This window comes from Apus apus, chromosome 14 (genome assembly GCF_020740795.1).
Source record: "Apus apus isolate bApuApu2 chromosome 14, bApuApu2.pri.cur, whole genome shotgun sequence".
NCBI classification, from domain to species: domain Eukaryota; kingdom Metazoa; phylum Chordata; class Aves; order Apodiformes; family Apodidae; genus Apus; species Apus apus.
In genome coordinates, this window is record NC_067295.1 from 4,994,180 (window position 1) to 5,020,640 (window position 26,461).

General features: G+C 43.6%; 1 protein-coding gene across 3 annotated transcripts; it reads left to right on the plus strand.

Moving 5' to 3' along the window:
* Positions 1–305: 305 nt before the first annotated feature.
* On the plus strand, positions 306–24,792 carry SNX8 (sorting nexin 8). 3 transcript variants are annotated; one of them, XM_051632158.1, is made up of 12 exons: positions 306–852; positions 1,750–1,822; positions 12,295–12,485; positions 14,418–14,535; positions 17,851–17,972; positions 18,327–18,407; positions 19,495–19,655; positions 20,069–20,201; positions 21,262–21,330; positions 22,120–22,269; positions 22,666–22,815; positions 23,502–24,792. In XM_051632158.1, exons 3-12 carry the CDS (start codon positions 12,345–12,347, stop codon positions 23,613–23,615), a joined length of 1,239 nt encoding a protein of 412 aa, XP_051488118.1. In that variant the 5' UTR covers positions 306–852; positions 1,750–1,822; positions 12,295–12,344; the 3' UTR covers positions 23,616–24,792. The 3 variants fall into 3 exon arrangements, with proteins under 3 accessions (XP_051488118.1, XP_051488117.1, XP_051488116.1); XM_051632157.1 differs by lacking the exons at positions 306–852; positions 1,750–1,822 and adding exons at positions 4,186–4,271; positions 5,346–5,429; XM_051632156.1 differs by lacking the exons at positions 306–852; positions 1,750–1,822 and adding an exon at positions 4,214–4,271.
* The last annotated feature ends 1,669 nt before the right edge of the window (positions 24,793–26,461 follow it).

Consider the following 26,461-nt stretch of genomic DNA (forward strand, 5'->3'; position numbering starts at 1 on the left):
AAGGCGAAACTCGCCCGGCTTCCCCCCCTACAGGCCTCCCACAGTGCGCTCGCCCGAAGCTTTGCGGTGCCTGCCCGGGCGCTACTAAGCTGGCGCGGAGGGGGGGATGCGCGGGGCTGTGCTGACACCGGCACGTTGTGCTCGGGCGCGAAGAGCAGCCGGGGGGCAGCGGCACCCCCCGCGGGCGGCGCGGCAGAGTGGTACGGCCCGGCGGCAGCCGCCACGTCCCCGCCGTGAGGGGCCGGGCCGGGCCGGGCCATGGCGGGCGCGGGGCGTGCGGGGCTGGCGGGGCTGGCGGGGCGGGAGCGGCTGGCCAGCTCCCAGCGAGCCTCCTCCTGCTCAGCTGAGGGGCGAGTGTGTCCACAAATAGGCCGTCCCCGAGCGTTGTAGCAGTCTCTACACGACCTGTGGGGGTTGATTGGGTTGTGTTTTTTTAATTAACGCTATCCGTCAGGTGAGAAGCGCTCGGGGGGCGGGAGGAGCCTCGCCCGGGGCCGTGAGCCGGGCTCGGGGCGGGCTCCCCGGTGCAGCGGCGAGACAGGCCACGAGCGTCCCTCTCCAGTGTTTTCCGGTGACCCGGAGGGTTCCCTTGCCCAGCGCCAACACCTCGGTGTGGTTTTTAGCCTGTGGAAGTGGTTGTGTCTCATGCTGGCTGCCGATGCGACCAGCTTTCTGGAAGAATTGACCTCTCTGTCTATCAAATCATAACCGGCTTTAGGCACCTCAGGCAGGTGCAGAAGCGCGGACTGGCGGGGTTGTTTTCAGCGTGCATGCTAAGAGCATTCGAAGTGGCAAAGGGAGCTTGGAGTTTGGCTTGGATACCACCTTGGGATTTCAGTGACGCCTTTAGAGGTAAAAGATCACAGAAGTTCTTGAGAGATAGTTGTGTTCACTTCTGAGATTAACACTTGCATTTTCTGTAGGCTTTTTGGTTGTGTTTTGGGTTTTTTTAGCCAAGTGCTTTCACTCAGTTAATCAAGACACAGAACAAAGATGGCAGCATAAAAAAAAAATCATGAGAAGCGCATGTAAAGGTATTGTACGCAGCATTTTAGGTTTAGGCCCTATCTTACGTTGTTTTGTTAAAATGTTGAGAGAAGATATTAAGGAATTAAGTCCAGAAACCTTCGTTCTGTAATTTAAGAGGTAGTCACAAGATGGAGCCCTAACTCCGTCAAGTTCAGCTTGTTGAGCCCATCAGTTCCATGTTTAAGCTACGGGCGATGCTTGTGAATGGAAATGATGACTGGCACTTCATGCAGTTACTTTTTTCCCCTCGTTATGTCACGGTAGTTGATCAGACTTTGACTTCCTGGTTTGTAGCAACATTGACACACCAAAGTGTAAAGAAAGCACTAGTACCTCTCCTGCCCTCACAGCTATAGACTTTTCCAAATGTCAGGACATGCAGTGAGTGGTTCAATCCATGGTCCCTGCTGGGTCCTCAAGATTACATGGCTCTTCTGGAGCGTGTATGTGGTCTCTCTTGCCTGTTTCACCACTCTCACCTTGCTTGTGTTGGAATGTGCAATTTTTACATAACACCTTTCTTCCTGTTTGCAAGCTGACTGCTGCTTTTGCAATACTTGGTTAAACACTGTATCAAAATGTTGGATCCTTCTTTCCTCTCTTTGCATAGTCTGCTGTTTGCACTTTCCCTTACGTTACAGCAACTTTTGATTTATCTTCTCTTCCTTCCTTCCTTCCTGCTCTCCTGTTACTTCCTCACTGCTACTCTTTCTCTTCCAGTCCTCTACTCAGCAATTTGAGGGTGAGTGGAACAGTGCAGAGATTTTGGCACTAGCAGCTGGAGCCTGTTACTGTAAGTATTTCATGTGCAATACTCCTACTAATCAATGGGAAATTCTGGGAAAGAAATCTATCAGGAATGGCTTTTTATAACACAACTGTCAAACCAGCAATGTCTCATGAATGGTACTGACTGCAAGTGATCTGAGAATAGTGGAGCTGACAGCACTGTTTCCTAAACTGAGTTCTGAAAGAGTGAGCAAGTTCTTGCAATCTGTATGAAATGTTATCTAGTACCAATAGGGTGTGCATGAAATGACATGTTGAAAGGCCAGGGCCTCAGGTAGTCACGTCCTTTTGCATCTGTTACCTGGAACCTGCTGACACGTGCCCTTTCTTTCTCTGGAGATTGTAGTTTCTTCATACTACAGATCTTCCAGAAGCTTTTGCTGCAGTTCCAGCAAACATGGAAGTGTACAGTCATTCCTGTCAGGAACGACCTGTCCCTGTTCAAAAATGATTTCTGCAATTGAATTATTTTTGATGGGATTTTTCCTCAAAGACTTCTCCCATGGATCGCAGAAGCAATCTTCAGTTGAGAATGCCTTATTTATACCAAATAAATAGTTATGCTATTAGCTTAAGTACAGACCAATCAAAGATCTATAACTAAATGAGAACATGTTGATTCCTCCATTCATTTTCTGAAAAAAAGTGCTATGCAGGCAAAAAATGGCATAGTGCTGAGTTTTCAGAAGTGCTGAGCACGCAGAACTCTGCTCAGCTGCTGTATAAACATGATTTGAAGGGCCTCTCAGCTTAAATAATGCCATGCTTTTTTAATTTCATACACAGCTTTAGTCTGCACCCACGCTTGTGGGGATCTCGGCTGAAGTAGCACTGAGGCAAGAGGCAGGAGAGTCACTCAAGTCATTCACATCTTTGTAGCAGCGTGGAAAGTTTCAAGGGAGAGCATTCTGATTGTAATTACTTACACCTGAAATAATTCTGACTGAATAATTTTCTGGTTTAGTTCTCTATGAGTATGGGGAGATAATTATCTTCCCATGGTTAATAAAGATGAGGAACATTAATTAGTGAACGCATCCGGTACTTTGGTTATTAAAAACATTTATATGGATTGGTAGCACCTTAGTCTGGTGGTCCAGAATCTGGTGCATATTTTTGTTTCTTGCTTGTTTGATGGTGTTTGCAGGAAAACCACTGTACAAAACCTATACCTCACTCTTCACCAGTTTCAATAATATTATTCCTGACTAATAAAGTACAAGAAGTGGGGGGAAAAACCTACTAATAAAATGAGAGGCACTAATACATGAAATTCTTATTTTTTAATGCAGTTTTAGAAAGTGAATTTGCATTCCAAAGGTGTATATTTCTGTGCTTTCCTGAATAGTTTAATGTTAGTTTCTACCATATTTATCTTTATTAGTGCATTCTAGAGCATAAAATGCTACAGTGATTCTTAGTTCAGAAAAAACCCACACCTACTTTAGCTTATCTTCAATAACATTTCATAAAAATCCAAATGCATCAAAAAATCAGAAATACTGAGTAGGGGAAATGTCCAAACTGATTGACTAGATGGCAGCAGAAATTAAATGCTGTGGAAAAGGTAACTCAGTGAAAAGAAATAGACCAGAATTGTCTTGGAGTCTCTGATCTGGCTTGGAATACGAAGTACAGCCTCCCACACAAGCACTATGTGACTGGAGAAATGGTCTGATCACCACTACCAGTAATTTATCTCATTTGTATAGCTCACAATGAAATCTGCCTGAAGTTCACATTCTCAACAACCATCCTTAGCCGTTTTTAGAAAAAAAAACCCAAACAACCATAATCAGAATAAAGCCTTGATTAAGCCCATGAGCCGATCGCTTATTTTTCTATGCTTTGAGACGTTTGAAAGGTTAATTATTCATCTCGAAGTGGTTTAGAAGTTCTCCGAGCAATCCAGCCAACAGCAGGGACGGCTCATTGCCCGGGCGCTGGTCTGAGCCTCTGCGGGGAGGGGGTGGGATCCCGGCAGCCTTGAGCCCCAGAGCTTGGGGTGTGTGCTGAGGTTGTGTTGCCTCACCGGGAGCGTTAGGGTGAAGGGCTGTCGCAGGGGATGGCGTTTTGACACGACACATCCTCTGGCCTCGACCCGGCGGGTTCGGGGGTGCTGGTGTGTCGGTGGGACGCGGCTGAGGGTGCCGGTCACGGGGCTGCGTGGAGGTGGCACCGCCGGAGCCGGCCAGGGCCGCTCTGTGTCCGCGGGGCCGGGAGAGCCCGCCCAGAGATCCCCCCCGGAGCCGTCACCGCAAGCGAAGCCCCCGCTGCCCTTTGCCTGCGGGGCCGCCCCGCGCCCCGGCCCCGCGGGGGGCGGCCTCGCTCCGCCCGCGCCGGCGGGCGGGCTCTGCGGAGGAAGGGGAGGGCGGGCCCCGGGCCCCGGCCTCACATGACCGCGGCCGCGATGGACGGCGAGCCGCCCGCGGGCGCGGCGGGAGCCGGCACAGGTACGGGGCGCCGGGTGCCCGCGGGGCGGGAGCGGGGGCAGCGCCGCCCGCTCGGGGAGCTGCCCCTTCCCTGTCGGGGTGGCTGACAGGGCTCCTCGGCTGAGGGGGGCACCGCTCCCCCCGCCGCAACCTGCGGTAAAACCGCGCCGCCTTCGCTTTTTCCCCCCCTCCCGGAGGGTGCCGGCCCCGCCGCCAGGCCACGGCCGGGCCTCGGTGGTGCCCGGTCTGCGGCGGCCGGGAGTTCCCTTCCCCTCGCGGAGGTGGCATCTGCCCCTCGGTGCTAAGTGTGGGGAGCGCCGCGGGTCGGGGGGCCCGCCTGCCCCGGCTGGGGGGGCGGCCCCGGGGCGGCTCCGTGCCCGGCGGGGCGGCAGCGGCTCCGGGCCCGGGGAGCCCTCACGGCGGGGACCGGGCGGGAAGGTTTTGCTGCGGGAGCCGTGCGGCTGAGCGCGTCCGTGGGTGCTGAAACGGCTTCGTTTCGTCTCCTCCGCCCCCTCCCGCTCCAAGGGACTCAGGGGCACCTTCAAGTTTTCGGGGGCGAGTTCTGAAGCGGGTCAGTGGGCACCGTCCCGGTCGGTCCCGGACAGAGGCCACGTCTCCTCTTCACTGACCCAGCGTTTAGGAAGAAGCAGCTCCGGCCGCTGAAGTTTGAAGAGCCTGCCCCTGGCTCTGGGATGGAGAAACTTGCAGCTCCAGCGCTGCCAGCACTTGTTGTGAAAGGAGCAATGGAGGGAGCTCCTGCGTGAGTTAGGAAACCGGCACGCCAGGCTCAGAGCGGCTAAACCCAGGGAAACTCTTAGAGGGCAAGAGGATAACACAGTTCTCTAAAGTTCTCTTAAAGTGGCTGGAGTTTCACACTGGCAATGACTGCTCTGTGCGTGGTGTGTTTGTTTGTTTTTCTCCTCGGTTTGGGAAGAAAAACTAGTAGGGGTTACAAGTGCCTAAACTTTATGCAGGGAAAAATGGTTTGGTTGGATTATATTCAGAATCCAGCCCGAGTGTGCTTTTGATAGGCCTGTGATGCTCCTGATGCAGATAATGCTTATAAATAAATTATTTTGGCATATTTCTGTCCAGGACTGATGTAAGATATTGGGATATTGAACAGCAGCCTTTGTGGAAAAAAAATGTCCTACTGTACCAAAGAGAGAGCTTGTTCAGGTATGTCTGTTACAGATTTCCCATCTGCTTCAGGAGCCTTATAGAGATAAAACATTTCTTTTTGAGTATTCTCGACCTGATTAACCTCTGCACTGGTGATGGTGCTTCTGTAACTGTCTGATCTACCCAGCCTTGTTTAGAAAAGTGGTCTTTCTTTAACAGAGCTTTTATTTTGAACGCTGGAAGAGGTATTCAAATGGTATCTAATGGTCTTGGCAAAAGAAAATTAATGCTGTGAAAGCAGGAACACTTTGATTTCTAACGTTGTTATGCAGCTTCAGTGATCTTGGAAGTTACACACCAATATGTAACTTTTTTGGAGAGCAATGAATATTCTATGGGGATCTACATCTCCCAAGTAATAATGACAGGGCTGTTGATGCTCACCTATGGCAGTACGTTATTTTGCAGCATTAAATGTACTTTAACACAATAAAAAAAAAAGGAAAAGGGTAATGTCCAATACATTAAAGTATTGACTTTTTTTTTCCCCTTCTTGCTCCCACCTGAGGCTGTTTTGCAAGGACTGCGTGGAGCTAATCCAGGTGTGCTGGCTGGAGAGGGACTGAGGTGTATCCTTCTCTTCTACTAGTAAATTTTTAACTGTGTATGAGCCTGCAGGAGGGTTTGGTAGGGAGGCCTGTGCCAGTTGCAAACAGTAAAATTTGCACATAGTCACTCTGATTTCCCTCACAGTCTTTATGTTTTAGTGGATTGATGCAGGTTGACAGAGAGAAAATATATCAGTTAAAGAGGTGGAGCTGGTACACAAGGAGGGGAGGTTTCATGATTGCTTTTCAACAGGATTGTGAATGAGCTTGTTCTAACTATAAAACATGAAAAGACCATTGGGAGACTGTAGCCATTTTTTAATGCCTAAATACTAAGATAAAGTTTTTTTCCAGTGTAAACAAGAGGGAGAGAAACATGCAAGGAAAAGGAGAAGCAAACCAAGAAGATAAACTATTCCAATGGTGTTTTCTTGACCTGCATAAGGAGAGATGAGTGTAGAAACTTTGCAGTTCTATAGTTAAGCTAAAATGCCCTTGAAAAAGTTTATTGGAGGACAGTTGTATGTGTTACTACTTGTTGTATTTCATTTTGGGCTCTAAATTTTTACACTTTCATCCCCTTAGTTAGAGCTGTACGTGAAAAATGTTGGTTTAGCAACCTTCCATTGTGAGCTGGGAAGCTGCTCTAGAGAGGATTTTGTCTTTTTGTCTCCATAGTCTTTGGGAACATTCCTTGATGCCCCCTAATCCTGTTATTTCTTCAATGTGTGTAGCTCCATCTCACTTCATTGTGTTGGCTACAGTTTGGGACTAAGACCCTGTGCCTGACTTGTGAATGGAATGTATTCCTTATATTCCCAGACTTGGGAAATTGCTTAATTAATTTCTTGATGATCTAACAGCGTAGTTAAAAGAACAGGTCACTAGGCTTAAAGTTAGTTCTTTGTTCTGTCACACAGATTTACTCTGCAACACTGGGAGGAGATAACTTGGTATTGGGCTTTCTTTCCTGCTGTAGGATGTGCTTGTGGTGTTTTGAGAAGCAGTGAGAGGCCTGCAGCTGCAGGGAATGCAGACAGGGTAGTGCTTTTGTGTTCTCATTTTAAAAAGCTTAGCTTCACCCAACTATTTTTGAGTTGTGTCATTGCTTTGCTTCATCCAGAAAAGCACCAAGTGCTGAATAGCTACCTGAAACTTAATTGGGAAAAACCCCAACCAACCACCAGAAAAAAAACCCAAACCATAACTATCCCCAACACCTCAAAAACAAAGAAAACCAAAACAAACAAAAAAACCCCAAACTAAAACCAGACCAGCCAGCACAGAATGTGTATTTGACATCTGTACTGAGAAAGCTGGGTTGTTTGTTTTTAAGGAGTAAAACAAAATGTTAGAGCCTGTTTTCCAACATCTTACTATACGTGTTTTATTTTATCTTGTCTTATTTTGGCATTGGGTAGCTTGTATTTACAAGTCAATCATTGGGAGGGAGAACAAAGGAGGATATCATGCCATCTCTTAATTAGAGGGAAGCTAAATATGATTACTTCTCTTGAACCCTGTAAGAAATGCAGACCTCTCTTCCACAATGCACCCGGGTCTGTGTATCAGTTAGCTTGTTTAGATGAAACAGCCAGATTCCTTTGCATTGCTCCTTTCTAAATAATAATTACGTGGTTTGAAATTCCTTTTAAAAAACCCCAAATAAGTTGCACACAGTTGTCTCAAAAACATGTAGACCCATAACAGGAAGAAAGGGGTTGGTTTTTTTTTGGCTTTTTTGTGGAACTTCTGTTTTTCTTTGCTTGTTTTTAGGGGATTTCAAGTTATGTAAGAATTTTTTTAAAAGGCAAGGAAGGGAATCTGTTTGGAGTTGTAGTTGAAATCTGCACCAGCTTTCCGAAAGGTTGGTGTGGACACTGAATTCTGGAATTACAGAGGAATGTGACACAATAAAGGGGGAAAGGCATTTTCATAATTCCTGAGGCTTTTCATGAGAAGACAGAAAGGAAAGGGAAATGCTGATGAATGACTTTTTCATTGCTACTTCAGTGTTCCTGCCCTGGAAGTTTGTAGTGGAGCCCTCATTTTTTCTAGGGAGAAATCTGAGGTATCTGTGTGTGAAAACAGTCAGTTCTCATACTCCCCTGTGTTTCCAGTGGGTTGGATCACCTCTGCTTTGCAAGGCTATGGCTTGTGATGGTGGAGAAGAAATCTTGGCTGCTTTTCCTAAAGGCTTTGCCTCTTTTCAGACTCCTTTTTCCTTCCAGAGAATTTGCTACTGATATATGTAACAAGTAGTTCTGTGGCACCTTCTACTTAAGTGTGTCTAATAAATTTAGCTGATTAGCACTCTGGAGTAATAAAGAGTTGTTAGGAGCAGCTATTTGTGAGATGGAGATAAACTCTCCAAATTTGGTTAGCAGAACTTAAATAAGGGAGATCTATATTGTGATTTACTACCTACCCTTTCCAGCCCCTGCATTGCCCTTTTTTTCTATGTGCTCACATGTAAAACCTGTGTGCAGCTCATCACGTGCTTGAAATTCTGCTTTGGGTTTCATGAATGCATGATTTTAGAAAACTTGATTGAGGAATCTGGTAGCTCCAGGGAGGGCAGGTTGCTGTCTCATTGTGTAAATGGGAGTAATGAACATCAGATGCTAACTAACGCGTGAAATAAGTGGTAGAAAATAGCTAAGCTTTCTGTTTCAGTTGCTCTCTGGGTAAGTTTCTCAACTCCTTTTGGTCCAAAGGCTACCTGGCTTGTTACAAAAAAAATAAAAATTACGCAATGTTTTCCTATGTTGCTTTTTTTTTCCTTTACAACCAAATAAAAATCATGCTATGCTTTGAATGCTTCTTTAAACTTTTATTTTATGTCATTTTCTTGTCTCTTTGCTTGCATATGTATGCATGTGTGTATTCTTTTTCACTTTTGTATCAAATTGTTTTCAGTTATACCAGGCCACTTCCTGGTGTGTTATTGACAACGGATTGAGAAACTCTGCTGCAGCAAAGGACTAGCTTGCACAAAAAAACCCTGATTTTATTTTGTCTGCTTCCCTGTGTTCCAGGGGACCATTCCATACCATATTTCTGTAGTCAGTCACTGCTGTATTTGTATAAACCTTACTAGGTAATGATGTGCTGAAACCAAAGGGAATGTTTTCAAAATTAGCTGTTCTGGAGCAGGGGGTGCGTGATGGGAAGCGTTAAGTGTTTTTGTTACAATGCATGTAAATCCTTTTACTGGTTGAACGCAGGAGCTCATACCAATGAGTTCCCACTATTATCCACCATTCCTGGCCGGGGCTCTTGAAGCTATTCCTGAATTGACTCTTTAGTAACTAGGATGAAAAATGGGCTGCAGAACAGCTTCAGTGTATATTGCTCTGCAGGGTTAGTGTTTGTGCCACGATAAGTGTTTTCTAAAACAGGTTAACAGCTGCTACAAAGTAATCTTCTTGTGTTCTCAGACCAGTGTTTGAGGGTGTAAATTGAGCAGCTGTCTTGTTGATATGAAACACGCTGAGATTATTAATTAAACAGTAATTATTCAAACTTGCTTTTATGCTTGTCTTATTTGTATGATTTCGCACATTTAGAAAAGGTTGAGATCTAGAGAAGCTACCGAATATTTCAGGAAGAGCCAAGTGTGGGAACTGCTGATAAAGAGAAGGTATCTCCTGTAGGTGAATTCTATAAACCAAATTTAGCAAATAGCTTGATTAAAATTGCCAGTGTGTTAAAAATGAAAAGAGTGACAATACGGAGTTGTCCATGGAACACAGTCTTGTCTAGATCTCTCTCTCTGGGGCTTTGCTCTATAGTTGTCTTACAGAGTGAGGTGAGTTCAGATCACTGTAATGAATCTGAGTCCTTCTCACCATCAGTTTGAATGTTTATTCTGCAGGTTCCAGGACTATCAGATGAAATACTGGTTCATCTTAGGAATCTTTTCTCCTGATACCCATCTTGCCACTGGGAGTTTCAGTAGTTTACCAGACAGTGCTGAGCCCATTTAGGGAACAAATTGTGCCATGAGAGCTCTGCTTTGTCAGTTGGCCAGCAGGAAGATGGAAAGCAGGGAGGGTGATTCAGTAGGCAGGAGGAGTGTTGTAGAGTGGCACTACTCTCGGGGAAATAGGTGTTGCATTTTGGCTGCCCCTCTTTGGGAGGCTAGCTTGCTGTGACTGCCTTTGAAATGTGAGCCCATGGCTTGGCACCACACAGGACTGTGGAATTCCGTGTAAGAGTGTGTGTGTGTGTGCATCGGAGGAATAACAACATCATCTGTGTCATGTTACATTTCACTCATGTGTCTTGAGCAATTAAAAGCAAAAATTATAAGGGTGTGCACCCAGAGATCCGCTGCTCTGGAAAGCAAGGCTGTCCTGTGCTTTCCATAGTTTTTTGTATGTATTTTTGACACTTATCTGTGATAGTGTGGTTTATTATACCTTGCTACCTGGTGAAAGGTGAGCTGGGCAAGGATTTTTCTACACTAGAATATCTTTTACCTTGCTATCTGTATTCTGAATTGTCTTTCCTCCTTTCCTTCTCACTTCAGCATCTATCTGAAGAGTGTGTATATATAGCCATGTTATCACTTTATCCAGCAGTATCCCATGTCAACATTGAATTAGCTTGCATTATCTTATCACACATTTCTGGCAGGTAACAGGGACTTTTTAGAAGCTGCTACGTAGGTGCGGTAAGTAGGTGATACCTTGGTCTATTAAACCAGAGTTGTTAAGACTTGTTGCTCTGAGTCACATTAGCAGGAATCTGAAGCCTGATGAGACACGTGGGATAAGGTCATTTGTCCTGGATTTGGTTTGGTTTCCTTAAGCTATTTTACAGAGCAGAGAATGAAGTGACTATGCTAAAGCTGTGTGTCTGAGGAATTGGAGATTACCTGGTTTTCCCATTTACCAGGGCCTTAAAGCACACGCAGGAACAGGTGGGAAATTCTTATCAGGAACAGGTTAGGGCTTTCAGGTTAAGGGTGTGAGTTCTTATCTTCCCTGAGTTAATTTCTTATACTGTTATCAACTTTTTGAACCATGTATCAAAGCTTAAAAAAATGGTCTGTGCTTCCGTGGTGTTACTGTCTTTTTGTGTTCTCCCAATTTTAGATGTGTTGAAGTTTAAGAAGGGGTGCACAATGGCAAGGAAGGGATGATACCATGCACACTGCCTAGCTGTTCTAGGTCACTTTTTCATCAGTGGATTCAACTTGCTTTGTAAAAGAGCTTTCTTGTTGTTCTCCCCTTAAACAGCCATATGCAGAGAGAAAACAACCCATTCTTCCAGACTGCAGAACAGAACTTGGGGATGAATAGATTCCAGGATTTTATCTTATGTGTGAAGTGGGTAGGAAAAAAATAATAATAGCTTTAAAAAGCAATGTGAGCTTAGTTTACAGTCATGTGATATGTGTAGTTATGAAGTCAAGTCAGGATAATGGGCTGCAGTCAGTTATTCAATAAGACAGCACTCTGAAGTGTCATCTTTGCTCTTTATTTGGTACAGTTTGTCCTCCAGGGCCATCTTCTCAGTAACTATTTTTTTTCGTTTTTGCATTTGGCTGAGAATTGGTTAGAACCTCTCTGTGCATTGCTGTCCAGCTATGGTTAAATTCACAGTAAAAAGATGTTTGTTTTTTAGCTACAAGCAGTGGAATAGGTTTATTTGTAAGATTTTGCCAGAGCTTACTGTGATTGAGGAAGTGGTCAGGTTGGGAGCACTTATTAGGAACCTTTTCCCCCTGCTCTTGCTCTTAAGCATATTGGCATGGTAGGTTATTGTAATTCATGCCCACTCTAGTACACTGTCATAGAATTTAATAAAATTATGTCAAATGAAGTGTCTCCTTCCTTTGTAATGACATGTCAAATTAATGCATTACATTTCTGCAGCGCAGTAAAATGACACGTTTTCATTCCTTCCATGAGTTGTTCTAGGCAGGATCCAAAAGTGCTGAGCAAGGGTTTCTTTCATTTTGGCAGCTCCTGCTGTGGTGGGAGCTGGACAGACAGGAAATGCAGGCCTCTTCGCTGATTCACAGAACAAATTTGGCCTGTGATTCTTCTTTTGCTGAGCAGAGATGTCTTTCTGACTGGGTTTAATGGGTGGTGCTCCTGGGTGTTGTGAAGAGGGAGGTACCAATGTCTTTCTTGAACGTGTGTGGAGCAGCATAGCCTCCTGGGGGAGTGGCTTGACTCTAGTTCAGGTTGTGTTGCACCACTGTGGGAGCGCTGGGCAAGGACACAAAATATTTTAAGGCTACTTCTTTCACTTTATCTTATGAGGTCTGCTGGACTGTTTTTTCCCTTTTTGTCTTTTAGATTTGGCAAAGCCTCCAGTAAATGAACCGAGGGAACCGGAACAGTTTCTAATGCAGGCGCCCCAGGGAAATCCACTGCTGCTTTCCCACACCCTACCAGAGCTATTGAGCAAGGATAGTGTGCAGGTGGAGCTTATACCTGAGAAGAAGGGCCTTTTTCTGAAACATGTGGAATACGAGGTTTCCAGCAAGGTAATGTGAGCAAGCATTGCTCTTGGTGAGAACGTCTGTGTGCTCACTGTTGGCCAAGGCTTGTCTAATTGGGAAGATACATTGAGTGATGCGGGTTTTGAATGGGCCAGTTGTGTGGGCTTACTTTAAATGTGGTAGCAGTGCCTTCTTAACCTGTGCTTCTGCAGTATGGAGCATCTTCTGACTGAGGTTTGATGGGTGGTCTGCTAGTTTACTTGCTTGAAACCTGAGCTTTCTACAAAACATGTATAACATTGGAAAGAATGTTTTCATAGTGGCTGGTGTAAGCAACTGAATATTTTAAACTGTGTCGAGCTAGTGAAGAAATTGTGTTGGCAGTGCTAAACTGAAATCCTTTCTAAACAGTAAAGGGAGGGCAAATCCTTCTTCAGAGTCTAGGCCACTTCCAGCTTATTTGCCCTAGTCCTGACCTGTAGGTTTGGCTCATGGTGTAAGAGAAGATTGAAGATTATATATGTTTTCCTATTTATAGAACGGCCAGTGACATAGCTCTGCAGTAGCTTCTGTGTGTATTTTTTCAAGAGGAAATCTGCCCTCTTGAAAGTAGACCATACAGAATTTCCTTCTCCCAAGCCACCAAAACAGACAGATTTGGGTGGCTTGTCTGTAGAGGGACTTCAGGTATGTTAGGCTGATGTCCATAAGTTTGTGAAAGACTGTTCTGAGGGGAAAGGACAAACAGTGAATACTTCTCTGGGCTTTTTTAGGACTCGGTGTTTATTTTTGCCTGTGATTTCAGGGTACAGGACTCGTTTAGTCTGGTGGTCTCTCTACCCATTTGAACCCATTGCCAGCTCCTTTCCATTGCTGTCATCTCTCCTATGGTTAGAGCTGTAGAATGATACTTTCTCACAAAGAAGCATAGCTTGGCCTCGAGTTTCATCTAAGATCTGCAACACAAATCATGGTCAGATGTCAAAGCAGACAGAGGAAGGCCCTAGGGGCTGTGTCCACTGTGCTCTGGTTATATGCCTCTTTGATTTATTTTTGAAAACATTTGGTGCCACAATAAATGGTGGATGATGTGCACTGCAAGCACAGTGAGAATGGGTATGGTGCCTGGTACTCTGTCAGCTGCTCCAGTAGCTGAACCTGTAGTAACAGTGGGGGGAGATTGTGGGGTTTATTTATGTATTATTTTTAAGGAATTTCCACCTCCTAAGTGTCTTGTTCTAGCTGCTACCTAACTCCTTTTGGAATGAAAAAATAGTTTCTTACATATTGATCTAAGAAATGCAGAGTGAAGGACTAAGGTTTTAATTGAACTTTCCATCTTTGTTTATAGATCTAACATCAGCAAGAAGTCTCTTTCTCTTGTGAGGTTTGCTTAAAATGTCAGTCATTTGGGCTAATACTTAACATGATCTAAGACTGTTTTGCCACCTCTGGATTTGGAATTGATTTAGAGAAATTTCCTAAGAGCTAGAGCTCAGGAACTTGCAGTACTTCAAGAAAAGAGCTCTTTAGAGCACTTTAAGAGTGTCAGCACTATTTCTAAATGTTCTCACTAATTTGGAACATCAGAGAGTTTGAGGGAGTCATAGTGTGGAACCACAGCAGATTTAGGGATACTAGTAATTTACTGGAAAACCTCTTCCTCTCCATTTTGTAGTCTCTTTCATCTTGGATGTGAATGAAATCTGACTTCATGTTTTTAATGGAAATTCTTACTCTCAGAAGGAATGTAGTTAGAAGAATGGCATCTCTATTCATAATCAAAAAGGTGGCTGCCTTGGGAGTCTTGCCCCACCTTCCCACCACAAGGCCTCCAATCTTGCAGCCTCTGGGTCTGATTTCTTTCGTTTCTTCCTTTTGTATTTAGTGCAGCTGGTAGCAAAAAAATTTCTGGAAGTGCTGCTGATTGTTCAGGCTGTGTATTGATTTCTCCTCCCCCCCCTTTGTTAATTGCAGAGATTCAAATGCTCGGTCTACAGGCGGTACAATGACTTTGTGGTGTTCCATGAGATGTTGCTGCAGAAGTTCCCATATCGGATGGTGCCAGCACTTCCACCCAAGAGGATGCTGGGAGGTAAACCTGGCTCTGTCTTTTCACTTCAGGGGTTGTGGTTCAAGCCTGGTCAAGGTGATACTGTTGAAAATAAATGTTTAAAAGATCGAAAGTCTTTGCCTCTGCTTGGGTCAGAAAACAGCTCTGAGGTTATAGCACACAATTTGGAGGGGTGAATTATTGCCATCCTAGAAAATTCCTATATGTAAGTTATTAATGTAAAATGTAGAGTTTCTTCCCATGGAAATTCAATATCTAATAACTTTTCTTGTAAGATTTGAGGTGTAATTCTACAAAAGAGCATGGCAGAGTTGCAGGTTTTACAGGTGTTTTTTTTTTTAGGAAAATAGGTTATGATGGTCAGTGCTGTAGTGCTACAAGTGTAGAGCTGCTGCCCTGCTGTTGAACAGCTCTGGTGTGTATTGCAGTGTTTTGTTTTGTGAAGTATTCAAAATAGAAAAGATTTGTGAAAATCCCATTGTTCTTCTGTAGTGAGAGAACAGTAAAGACAAAAAAATATTAAAAGCAGAGGAGTTGGTTGTGTAAAACCAGCAAAATTGCTTTTCCAGTGAGAACTTACTTGATCTGGTAGAATTAGTGTGGGATTCTGACCTCATAAACACCTAAGCAGGACTAGTGAACAGTGATGTCAAGTGAGCAGCTTCACCACTGCCCATTATAGAGTTACCTTGCACAGAAGCCTTATGATTCAGGCAAGGTAATTCCACTGTATCAGTTTATGTAAAAACAATATTCTTTCTGGCAGATAAACCAATTCCTTAAAGTAGCTGTTGCTCTTTTTTGTCCCAGTTCTAAGAAGGGTCTTGTTGGTCTGCATAGGATAGCCAGGAACTAAGTACTGAGGCTGAAATCAGTGTGTCAGTTCATTCAAGTGCATTTTAGCTGTTAGAATAGAAGCCAATGAAGTATCCCCAGACTGAAAGCTCATCAAAGCTCCTTCGGTTACATCTTTCACTAATCTGAAATATTGGCAGTGGTTTTAAACTTTTATTATTTCAAGTGTTGCATAACTGTATGAGATCCTGCTGTGTTTTCTGCTTTATCTGTGAAAGAACAAGCTTTCTGCTGTCTTGTCTCCTGCCCATGCTGCTAAGCTTTAAGGTGTTTCAATAAATAGTAGATTTCATTGAAGGACTCCATGCTGCAGTGAAGAGGAATTGGTAAAGAGTGAGCAGAGCAAGGTGTATTGTGAACTGGAACAAAGCAAAATAATAGTGCTGAGAAGCTTCCATGGTCATGTACTCTGATGATGGAATATAAATGATGAAAACCTTTCTTTTGAGGTTGTGAAAACCTGTCTGTTGAATCTTACCTGATACACTGTTCTCAGCCAGAATTTCCACTTCATGCAAAACCTGTAAGCAAAGTGACCTTCTCTGATTAATCAGAGTGGAGAAAGGATGCTTGAAAGAAGCTACGGCTACATCTCATTTGCTGTTTCCTTGCCTTGCCAATGTGTTGATATTTCTGTGCACTCATTGGTGCATTTCTTTCCACGGGTATTATATGTTTAAGAAAAAAATGATAGGATTAGTTCCCAAACTGTGCCAGGAGTGGAGTTCTAATACAATCCAAAACTGTGTGAAGGCAGAGAGCAATGATTATCTTTAGTCCAGTGACTCTGCATATAGAAAAGCTGTTTAAATGGTCTTAATAGAAACTACAAACAGGAAAAAGGAAATTGAATGGGGAGTTCTTGTTTCTGTGTAGGTTAATGGGCTGAAAAATGGAATTTCAGGACACAGGGTTTGATGGATTAGTATAAATGTGTGACTTGCCACTTCCTTAGTCCCAGAGCAGGATGGGCAAAGCTAGGTGGTTTTTATAATCTGTATTCTTTTCTATTAAGTTACACATATTTTCATGATGGTCTACTTTCATCTGTCTGTCAGGTGAAGAAGGATTGATAGTCTGCTCTGCTTGTTTTGGAGGGCAGCAGCAAAGTGAGGCAGATCATGTAGGGAGTGTGTAGATTACTTCAGAAATCTATGTGTAAGCTAAAATATGAACAAAGCAAAATCAAGATCTGCACCCCTAATAACTGAAAAATCATTTCATGGATTCTCATTAGAGAGAGTTCATGCAGCCAGCAAACTCTCTGCTTAAGTGAGGCAAAATAATATTACCCTTTCGTGTTATGAAGGTGTTGTCACGGGTAAGGGCATTCCTTCAATTTCATTCTGTGCTGCTTTCTTTTCCTTCCGATTTATTTTAGTTTAATTTTGTATCTTTCCTGAAAAACTCCAGGATTTTTTATTTACTGCTTTGCTGCAGTATCATCAAATGGAAACTCCTGCTTCAAGAAGATGAGTTGATAGGACAAGGAGTAATGGATACAAGTTGGAGCATAGGAGGTTTAAGAGGAATATCAGGAAAAATTTTTTTACTGTAAGAGTGACAGAGCACTGGAACAGGCTGCCCAGAGAGGTTGTGGAGTCTCCTTCGCTGGAGACATTCAAAACCCGCCTGGATGCCTTCCTGTGTGATGTACTCTAGGTGGCCCTGCTCTGGCAGGGGGGTTGGACTAGATGATCTTTCGAGGTCCCTTCCAACCCCTAGGATTCTATGATTCTATGATTCTATGAACTGTTTTAGTTGGACAAGGACAGACTGGGTGGGTGTACTGCAGGTTGCTGTGCAGGTCTCTCAAAGTACTTTCTGACATCTTGCCTGAAAAAGATGGGCACTGATCTTGAACAATCAACTAAAAAAAACAAACCACCCCTTTTTTCTCTCTCTAGCACCAAAATGCTTAAAAGTTTGGAGGAGTGACAGTTGAGGGTACAGCACACTGAAGATAATTATTGAGAATAATGAGCAAAAAAACCACATAATTATTTGTGAGATGCAGGGGCAAGAAGCTGTTTTGTGTATTTCCCAGGACTCCCAAAAATATTGAGATCCTCTCTGGGGACCAGTTATGAAATTGATTCAGAGGAAGAAAACTCTTTGTATGCCCACAGTTTGTAAGTGGAGGCTTCAGGCCTTAGACTTGGTTGTTTATCCTGCTTACCTGACCCATCCTGTGAAAATAAATACACATAGCTATAAATGCTGGATTTCAATAAGATATAAAGAACCACTTGAAGGAAATTTATTCTGGTGGTCAATCCAAAAGGTCTGGCTTGGGGAGCAGACAGACTACAGGTGATCACTCTTTTTTTGTTGTTGTTGTTATTGTGATTTGGTTTTTTTTGTAGTGCTTTAGCAAAGGTTATAAGTCCAAAGAAATAACTGGACTGAATGCTTTCCTTTTTCTCCTTCTGAGCAGCTCCAATATATGCATTAATTGAAATTTCATGTTTCTTCCTGTAGCTGATCGAGAATTCATAGAATCTCGGAGGAGGGCGCTGAAGCGGTTTATAAACCTGGTGGCTCGACATCCCCCTTTCTCAGAAGATGTGCTCCTGAAACTCTTTCTGTCTTTCAGTGGCTCAGTGAGTACTTGTGAGCAGTAGTCTGGAGTTTAGATATCTTCCTGTAACTGCTTTTCTGGGCACAGAGTTCATTGTTGCTTTTGACCTACACATTGTTGCTCCCCATGATGGGGAGAGTTTTCTCTCAGTAGATATTTTTACAGCTGGAAAGTGGAAGGTAATTTCACTCAATGCCAAGAGTATAGTATTTTGAAAATTATAGCTCTTCTTGGCTTCTTCTTGAATTAAACCTAACCTGGATAAAGCTGTGTCAGCTAAGTTGTGCCTTACTATTGCAACGTATCTGAGACCTGTGGGAACTGCCTGTGCGTTACTTAGTTCTTTCATGCTCATTTGATCCTGTTTCTTTTCCAGGATGTACAGAATAAGCTAAGAGAGTTGGTCCAGGGAGTAGGAGATGAATTTATGACCTGCAGATTAGCTACACAGGCCAAGGTATGTATATGAATTTCTTGCAACATATTATTCTGATTTAAACGGCTCTCTCCTCCAGGTGGATCACTTGTAGCATTTGTTGTGTGATGGACACCTTAGGAGAGAGTTGTTTCCAAAGTTTGAAGGACTTTTAAGCTTGTAATTGTATTGAATAGATCAAATAAATACTTGACTCTTAAGGGTCTGATAATTCTAGTTAAATGCTGTTTCATTAATATGATAAGGATTAAACAATGAATCCTACTCAGAAGGTGTTTTGCATTAATTACTTGTACTTGCAAAACAAACATATGCACATACTGCACAATTAAAAGCTAGTATCTAGATTGATATCTTCCCCACGTGTTCATGCCCTCATTCTATCTGTTGGCTTCTCCCTGTGGCAGAATCACTTGTACTGTTACAGAGAAGTTAGGTACAAGTTCTCCATATATCTGTTTATACCAGTGATTAGTCCTATGGCAAGTTTTAAGCACACATTCCCTGTGTTCATTGAGCAATTTTAAAGGAAGTTGTTCTTCAGGTTCCTGCAATGCTAGCAGAAGGTTTTGCAATGGGAGCTTAATTCAGGCTTTTACAGGTCAGAAACAGCTGAACTTTCATCAAATCATAGAATGGTGAAGGTTGGAAGGGACCTTAAAGACCATCAGGTTCCAACCTCCCTTCCATGAGCACAGACACCTTGCACTAGACCAGACTGCACAAACCCTCATCCAACCTGGCATGTACATGCTTGACTTTGCCAGGCTGGCAGTTCCTAGTTACCCTCAGGTCAGAGCCTGTGAGATTGAAACCTCACAAACCCCATTTTGACTGATAGTGGACTGGCAGATTTTGCCAACTCTGTCTACGCTGGGTATGTGAACCTCATTCTGCCTCTTAAAATTAGGGGTGTTTTTATGACATCTGGCTTGGACACCTAAATTGTGAAGCCCCAGTCTCTTCAGGGTTGTTACAGCACAGTGTGAGAGAGCAAGCACAAGAGGGAAACCTGTCTGGCTCTGCTGACTGGATGGTGTGTCCACAACTACTGTATGTGGATGTGCCTCGGATTTGTCCATTAGTAACCTCTCCTGCACTTCTTCAGGACTTCCTTCCAGCTGACATACAGGCCCAGTTTGCTGCCAGCAGGGAGCTCATCAGAAATATTTATAACAGCTTCTATAAGCTTCGGGACCGTGCAGAGAGGATAGCTTCTCGAGCCATTGATAACGCCTCGGATCTGCTCATATTTGGCAAGGAGCTAAGGTAGGCTGGGAGGCAGAGGGTTTGCTAATGTCAATGTTTCTGCTGCTTTAGAACTCAAACCTGTTGCAAGGTTTACCTGCAAAGGATCTGGTAAGAATGGGTATTTCAGTACATGCTGTAGGTCATAATCACATTTTTCCTGCTCTAAAAGGTGCAAATGCATGCTTTCCACTCAGGCTGCATTCCACAGAGCAAGAGAAAGGAAAATATAAAAATACCTTGAAATTTTGGTACTTGTTCTAGTGTCTCTTCCCCCAGTGCATACACAGCTCTGCATGTGTGATTGTGCAGTAGTAGCTTAGCACTGTGAGCTGTTTAGACAGATTTGAAATCCTGAACTACTCTCTGCTAATAAGTGTATCTACTTAGTGGAATTTATATCCTAGATTTGAATCCTGCTTATCTCCTCCTAGTGCTTTGGGCTCAGACACTACACCACTTCCTTCCTGGGCTGCTTTGAATAACAGCACATGGGGGACTCTGAAACAAGCCTTGAAGGGTCTGTCTGTTGAATTTGCACTTCTGGCAGATAAGGCTGTGCAGCAGGTGAGTTCTTTACTTTTTTTTTGTTGTAAAATAAAGAAGGTGTATTGCTTCCTGAGTTTCATCTTGATTCATGAGCTTCGTGGATATAGGAACTTAAAGAGTTAGGAGGGAGACTGTAGCCCAAACTCACATCCTCAACCACCAGCCTGCTTGTTCAAGCTTGAATGAAAAGCCTGGACTGTGTTTAAATGGGAAAAAATACAATGGCTAAGGGAAAAGCCTGCTTTCATTTTTAATTTGAAATGGTTACTGGACAAGTTAAGCTGTACTACTGTACTGAGCTGTCCAAAAGTCCTGTGTTCTGTCTTATTAATCTGCTACAAAGAATCTGGAAAAACTTCTGAATCAAAATTTGACATTCATGTACTTAAACAGTACATAAGAGTCATTCAGATAGAAGTGTGATATTACTGTGCAAGTGTGTGGTGTGATAATGACTGTTACAATAATATGAGAGCATGACAGTCTGTGAGGGAACAGTAATAATTTTGTCTTCATCTCATTGTGTTAAAGTACTCAGCATGCTTTTATAGATCAGGTCTTTTTCCTTCAGAGTTTATGCTCCAGAGAGCATTAGTGATACAGGAAGAAAAGACAGTATTTAGTAAAATAAAAGAAAAACAGGTAGTGACATTTGGCTCGGTGTCTCATCTCTGCCTTCTGATGCATGAACTATTATGGGGAACATTCAGGTATTTATGGCTCTAATGGATAAGTTATCTTTGTAAGAAGGGAAGATGAAAGATTGGAGGAATCTGCAAGAGCAAGAAATTCCAGGCAGAGAGAGCTGAAAGGACTGACACACAGGGCTGTGAAACTAACTCCCCTCGTTATAATGATCAGTCAATTGGAAAAGCTGTTCCTGCTCCAGTTAGATCTTTGTGCTGCATACTGAAGACTAAACACTCCAGTGCCATCTGAAAGATTTTTGATGCAGTTGTGTGAGCGTTGATGTCTCCTGGAGAATACAGTGGAGGCCTGTGTGGTGTAAGGATGGGAAGAGCTGTGCTTTTGGTTCTCGCCAGGCTTACATAAAATGTACTTTTTCCTTGTTTTCTAGGGTAAACAGGAAGAGAATGATGTGGTGGAGAAGCTGAACCTTTTCCTGGATTTACTCCAGTCCTATAAAGTGAGCTCTACTGTTCTTCTGCCAGTGAGAAAGTTGTTTAGAGCAAGCTTGTGCTCTGTAGAGGGTGTAACGCCAACTGGATGGAAAACTGTCTGGGAGGCCAGTTCAGAGGCAAATTGGGTGTCTGGCAGAGGGAGGGGAGTGGCTGTTGGCCTTAGTTAGCTCTGTAGCCTCACTGATCAGCTCATCTTGTGATGAGAATTTGCCAAACAACAAACCCTGCAAGTAATTTAAAAATATGACTGTTTGAACTGAGTGGATCAGCTAACTTTCTTCCAGATTGGGCTGCTGGGCTGTCCTTGCCGAAATTAGTTCAGTTGCAAAGGAAAGAATTGTTGTTAATACTAATCTTTTGGTCTAAGGTGAATTTTTATTTATTTATTTATTTTTAGAAGCACCCCCTGAAACTGTATGTGGCAGCCTCTCCTGATGTTCTCAGGCCTGGACTGAAATAGAAGGACACTGACAAGCTCTTACCACAGTTAATTGCCAGCACTTAATATTGAGAAGGGCAAAAAAAAGATAAGAGGCCCAGTAAGATCCAGAGTGTTGGCAGAGGTGATGCTGCAGGTTGCCTCTTAAGCTTGCTGGCCTAGGTCCAAGCAGTTTGGTTTCTTGACTTCTGAGCTGCCAATGTTTTTTTGACCCTCTTGAAAAAAAAGAAACAAAAATTTGCAGCATTGAAATTACATGAAGTGTGACCGTGCGTTTGTGTTCCTGAGGTACTTGTCTTGCGTGCTTGGTGTCCCTTAGCTTCCACTAAGTACCTGTTCTCCTTTTCCCATCAAGGACCTGTGTGAAAGACATGAGAAGGGGGTATTGCACAAGCACCAGCGAGCACTGCACAAGTACAGCATGATGAAGAAGCAGATGATGAGTGCCACTGTGCAGAACAAAGAACCGGAATCGGTGGAGCAACTGGAGTCTCGGATTGTGGAGGTGGGAGAGATGCCTGGGAGAGCAAAGGGTGGTACAGGCCTGACTCCTGTAATGGTGCCACTATGTAGCTCAGTCATGTTTCCAGAAAGCCATTCGACTGAAAGGGTAACCTGTGCTCTGGGTAGCTGGGGCTACTTGCTGTGCTGCATGGGAGATGCGTTTGTTTCCCTCACCACCTGTTACTGGCTCTTTGGCGACGAGTCTGTTGCAGGAGCTGTGGAAAACAACAGCCTGCATGATGGAAAGTGCAGTTGCTGTCCCATCAAATGGGCTCAGGGACCACCTCTTTTAGGTTGTGGTGTGTGTTTGAATTGCTAGTATGGTGAGGAATGCTGTCTTTTCCTCCTTGGCACCTTCTTCCTGACAGTGTATTTCACTCAATTCCTCTTCTTTCAGCAAGAAAATGCTATCCTAACCATGGAGCTGCGGAATTACTTCTCCCTGTACTGCCTGCATCAGGAGACACAGCTTATCCACATCTACCTGCCTCTCACCTCTCACATTCTGGGGGCCTTCGTCAACTCCCAGATCCAGGGTCACAAAGAGGTGAGTTCTCCTGGACACTATTCTTTTTCCCAAAATACAAATGAGAATTTGAATGTATTTGGTTTCACCTGTAGGTTTTTCCTCCTCTAATCATCTGTCCAGCTTGGCTCTTTATAACTTCTTAAAATGTCACCCAAGGTCTTCCCAGTTTGGGGTGAGAATCAAACCTGGCCTCTAACCTCTCTAGAAAACTGCAGCAAGTTGCTGTGTTGTTTTTTTTTTTCATTCTTGTCTCAGCTGCAGATGGCCTTGCCCTACAGGTAGCTGAAGAAGACCCAACCATTAAACAACTAGCTATTCTGTGATGAACAATGTGTGTTTGATGGATAAATCTGTTTTTTGTTGTGCTACACAGAAATTCTATCACAAGGAACAACTTCCTTGTTTTTGCTCTAAATCTAGAAACTCCCTTTTGTTAATCCCTAAATATGACCTTCAGCGTTCCCTGTGTACAGACTTTTCTGCATTCCTCCTCCAGCTTCCTTCCTTCCCTGCAGTGAAGGAATTTGACCAACATATGGGGTATCTCCCTTCCATGCACGCTGTCAAATCATCAGAGAGCTGCATTATAGCACCAGTCGAGTGTTGTGCTTTGGAGTACTCTGAAACAGCTGCTAAAACACAGTGTGGTGAGATGATTGCCTGCCATGTTGTTATGTCTGTTTTCTCTCTTTTCCCACTCATAGATGAGTAAAGTTTGGAATGAATTGAAGCCGAAGTTGAGCTGCCTCTTCGTGGGATCTAGCAATATGCCAACTCCACCATTGTCACCTCCAGAGGGAAACTTCTTCTCCAATTAATGCTCTGAGCATCTAGCATGGAGCAAGAAGTGCAATCAAGGAAGGGGTGGAACTTCTACCTCCAGATGTTAGAATGAATCCTCCAGACAGCTTTTTTTCTTTTTTTAATTTTATTTTTTTTATACTGCTGCTTTGAGCTGCTCTCTGATTTAGACAGACTGGATGTGGGGCAGAACATTCAGATGTAAAGACAACCTCTTAGTTTTCAAATGCTCTGGGGCAGAGCTGGTGTTCATTATCCTGCAGACACTCTTCATGGGGTCAGGGAGTGACCTGGTGCAGTGAGTGTTGCAGTGTTGTTGCTGATGCCTCTGCATCTTGTGCTACCAGTCCTCCAGTAATGTGTGTCCTCACACATGCTGACACATCTCTGCGCATCTCTGAGGTGCTGAGATGAACAGGGTATTTGCAGCACCTGCTTGCAGTTAGAGATGGATTGCCTTTTAAGCTTGGGAGGGCCTGTGTTAGAGGCACAAGGAAAGCTGAAAGCCATCCCCCATCCCATTGAGGGGTGTCTGGATTTTGTTTCTTACTGCTAGACCTTAGTGCAAAGTATGTGACTGAGGTGGTTGGATTTGCTAACCCAGCTGGGGAAGGGGCAGTGCTGCAGTGTGACTATCATTTTCCCAGTGAGGCTTGGCAGTTTGGATTTGTCAGTGTGTTTCAGTTCATGGTTGCAGGGCAGCCCTGGAATTTGCTCCTGTTTTTCAGTTTGGGTTCAGGAACTTAAAGGAGTTTGTCTGGCATAAATGAAAAAATAATTGAATAAAACACTCCTTAATTGTAAGCCACTCATACTAAATGAGCAGAACAGCTACAAGGTAGCTTGTTTATTTTCTTCTGGAGGTTCTGACATCTATCTGTTGAGTAGCAGTTTAGGACTATTGGAGAGCTGCTGACCCAAAGGCTGGTATGTTCCTTGGTCTACTAACAGATGAAGTATCCTGTTACACCAGCAGGCTGGGACAAACTGCTGATAAAATTATTTAGCAAAAAATCAGTATTTATCAGGAAATTACTGTAATTCTTTTTTTCTAGCTCTGGGTAGCACTGGAGTGTGTTTGTGAGGGAGAGAAGACAATTAAGTGACCGTTCTTTCTCTCTCTAAAAATAGCACAGTCCTTTGTAATGGGGTTTTCAGAATGATTTGTGATTGTGATAAAGGGACTGAACATTCTCCGTGTCTCACTTTGTATCTCCAGTGACTTTCCCTCATGAGGGGGAGGAGAATGTGCATATCATGTCACCATAGGGGAAGTTGTGCATATCCTCCAGAGAAACTGATATCTGAAGGAACTGCAAATGTATGCAGCAAAACTCTACATGAACAGGAGCCCCCTGAACCTAACTTCTCTGGGGCCAAAATAGCTGCCAAAGGGGAATTTGTGACTTGTCTTCTACCATTTTCTTTGAGTGGGTAAAAAGGAAGCCCATTAACAAGGATGAGTGCTTGCTGTCAAACTGGAACCATTACAGTATTTTCCCATTAGGGAACTTCCCCCTGAGCAGGAAATATATTTAAATCCTCCAATCACAAAAGCTTTTTTCTTGTTTCAGTTTATTAAATTCAGTGCAACGTGGAGCTCTTGCTCTTCAAGGTGGAAATTAAGGGTTATTATCTTCAGCTAGGAGCAAGACAAGTTATTTGCCCAGTTTCATGAGACTGGCATAGCCATTACATGCACCCCTCAAAATGTGGTAAAGTGCACTTATTGTGGGTCAGATTCTGGGGTGCTGGGCCTTAAGGAGTGTGTCAGGAGTCCTTTCAACAAGCTTGCTCAGGATGCATTATTAAGAGCTTTTTATAGCAATTCAAACGTTAACTCTCCTCTGAGCCTTTCCTCCTGTGCATTGGCCATGTCCAGTGAGAGAGAGGAACTGCACGTGTCTCTGACAGCTTTGATTCTCCTGAAGATTTCCAAAGTGATACAGAAGAGCTTCTGCTCACAAGCCAGAGCAAACTGGCTGGGCAGGGAAATGTTTCTACAGTAACAAAGAAGATAACTATCTCAAGAATGGCACAGAAGGCTTTTTCTGTTTGACCTTGTCTTGACTGGAAAGGTAGTTTGTGGTTAAAGCATGTTACTCTGTTTTTCAATGCTCTTCACTCCTAGCATCTTCAGAAGTGCTGGCTGGTTGTGGCCTGTCATTTACTTAGTGTTAGGACCCATTCTCCCTCATTTGGCCTTGTTTGCCTGATGTGGTAAACATTCAAATTGTGCAAATACTCTGTGTTTTGGGGCAAGATCTGATATCTATGTGATGGATCATCTACATAACTTGTCTTGCTGAGGTAGGTGACTGGGCTGTGCTCTGCAGGAGCACTTGCAAAGTGTTAACCTGACCAGAACTTTGCACTTCTCACATTTAGAAAAAAGTTACAATTTTGGGCTTCACTTAAAAAAACAAAAAAACCCAAACGTCAGAACCACATTTGGGCTTTAGACTAGCTCCTCTTTCCTGTTCTCCTTCAAAGCAAGAATTCCACAGTCCAAATGCAGAGACTGTAAAAATGGTAAACACAGCCCACGTGACTGATAAAGAAACTGGAATTTTGCTGTTTTGAGAAAACACCCATTCCTCCATTGGCAGCCCTTGCCTCTTTGAGAGCAGTTTTGGGGGTGGGGTTTTCTTGATTTGATTGTACTCTGTTCACCTAGTATTTTGAGAACAGAGGCCTAGTATTCTGAAAGCTGATACAGCTCATGGCACTTTCAGAGTTTATTTCATACTGGACTGTTGAGCTTCTGTCTCATTCCTGAACATGTGTGTACACTATTTCATACAGCCCTTAGTTTGCAAACCTTATTTCTGGGAGACTGGTCAGTGTGCAAATAGCACTATTA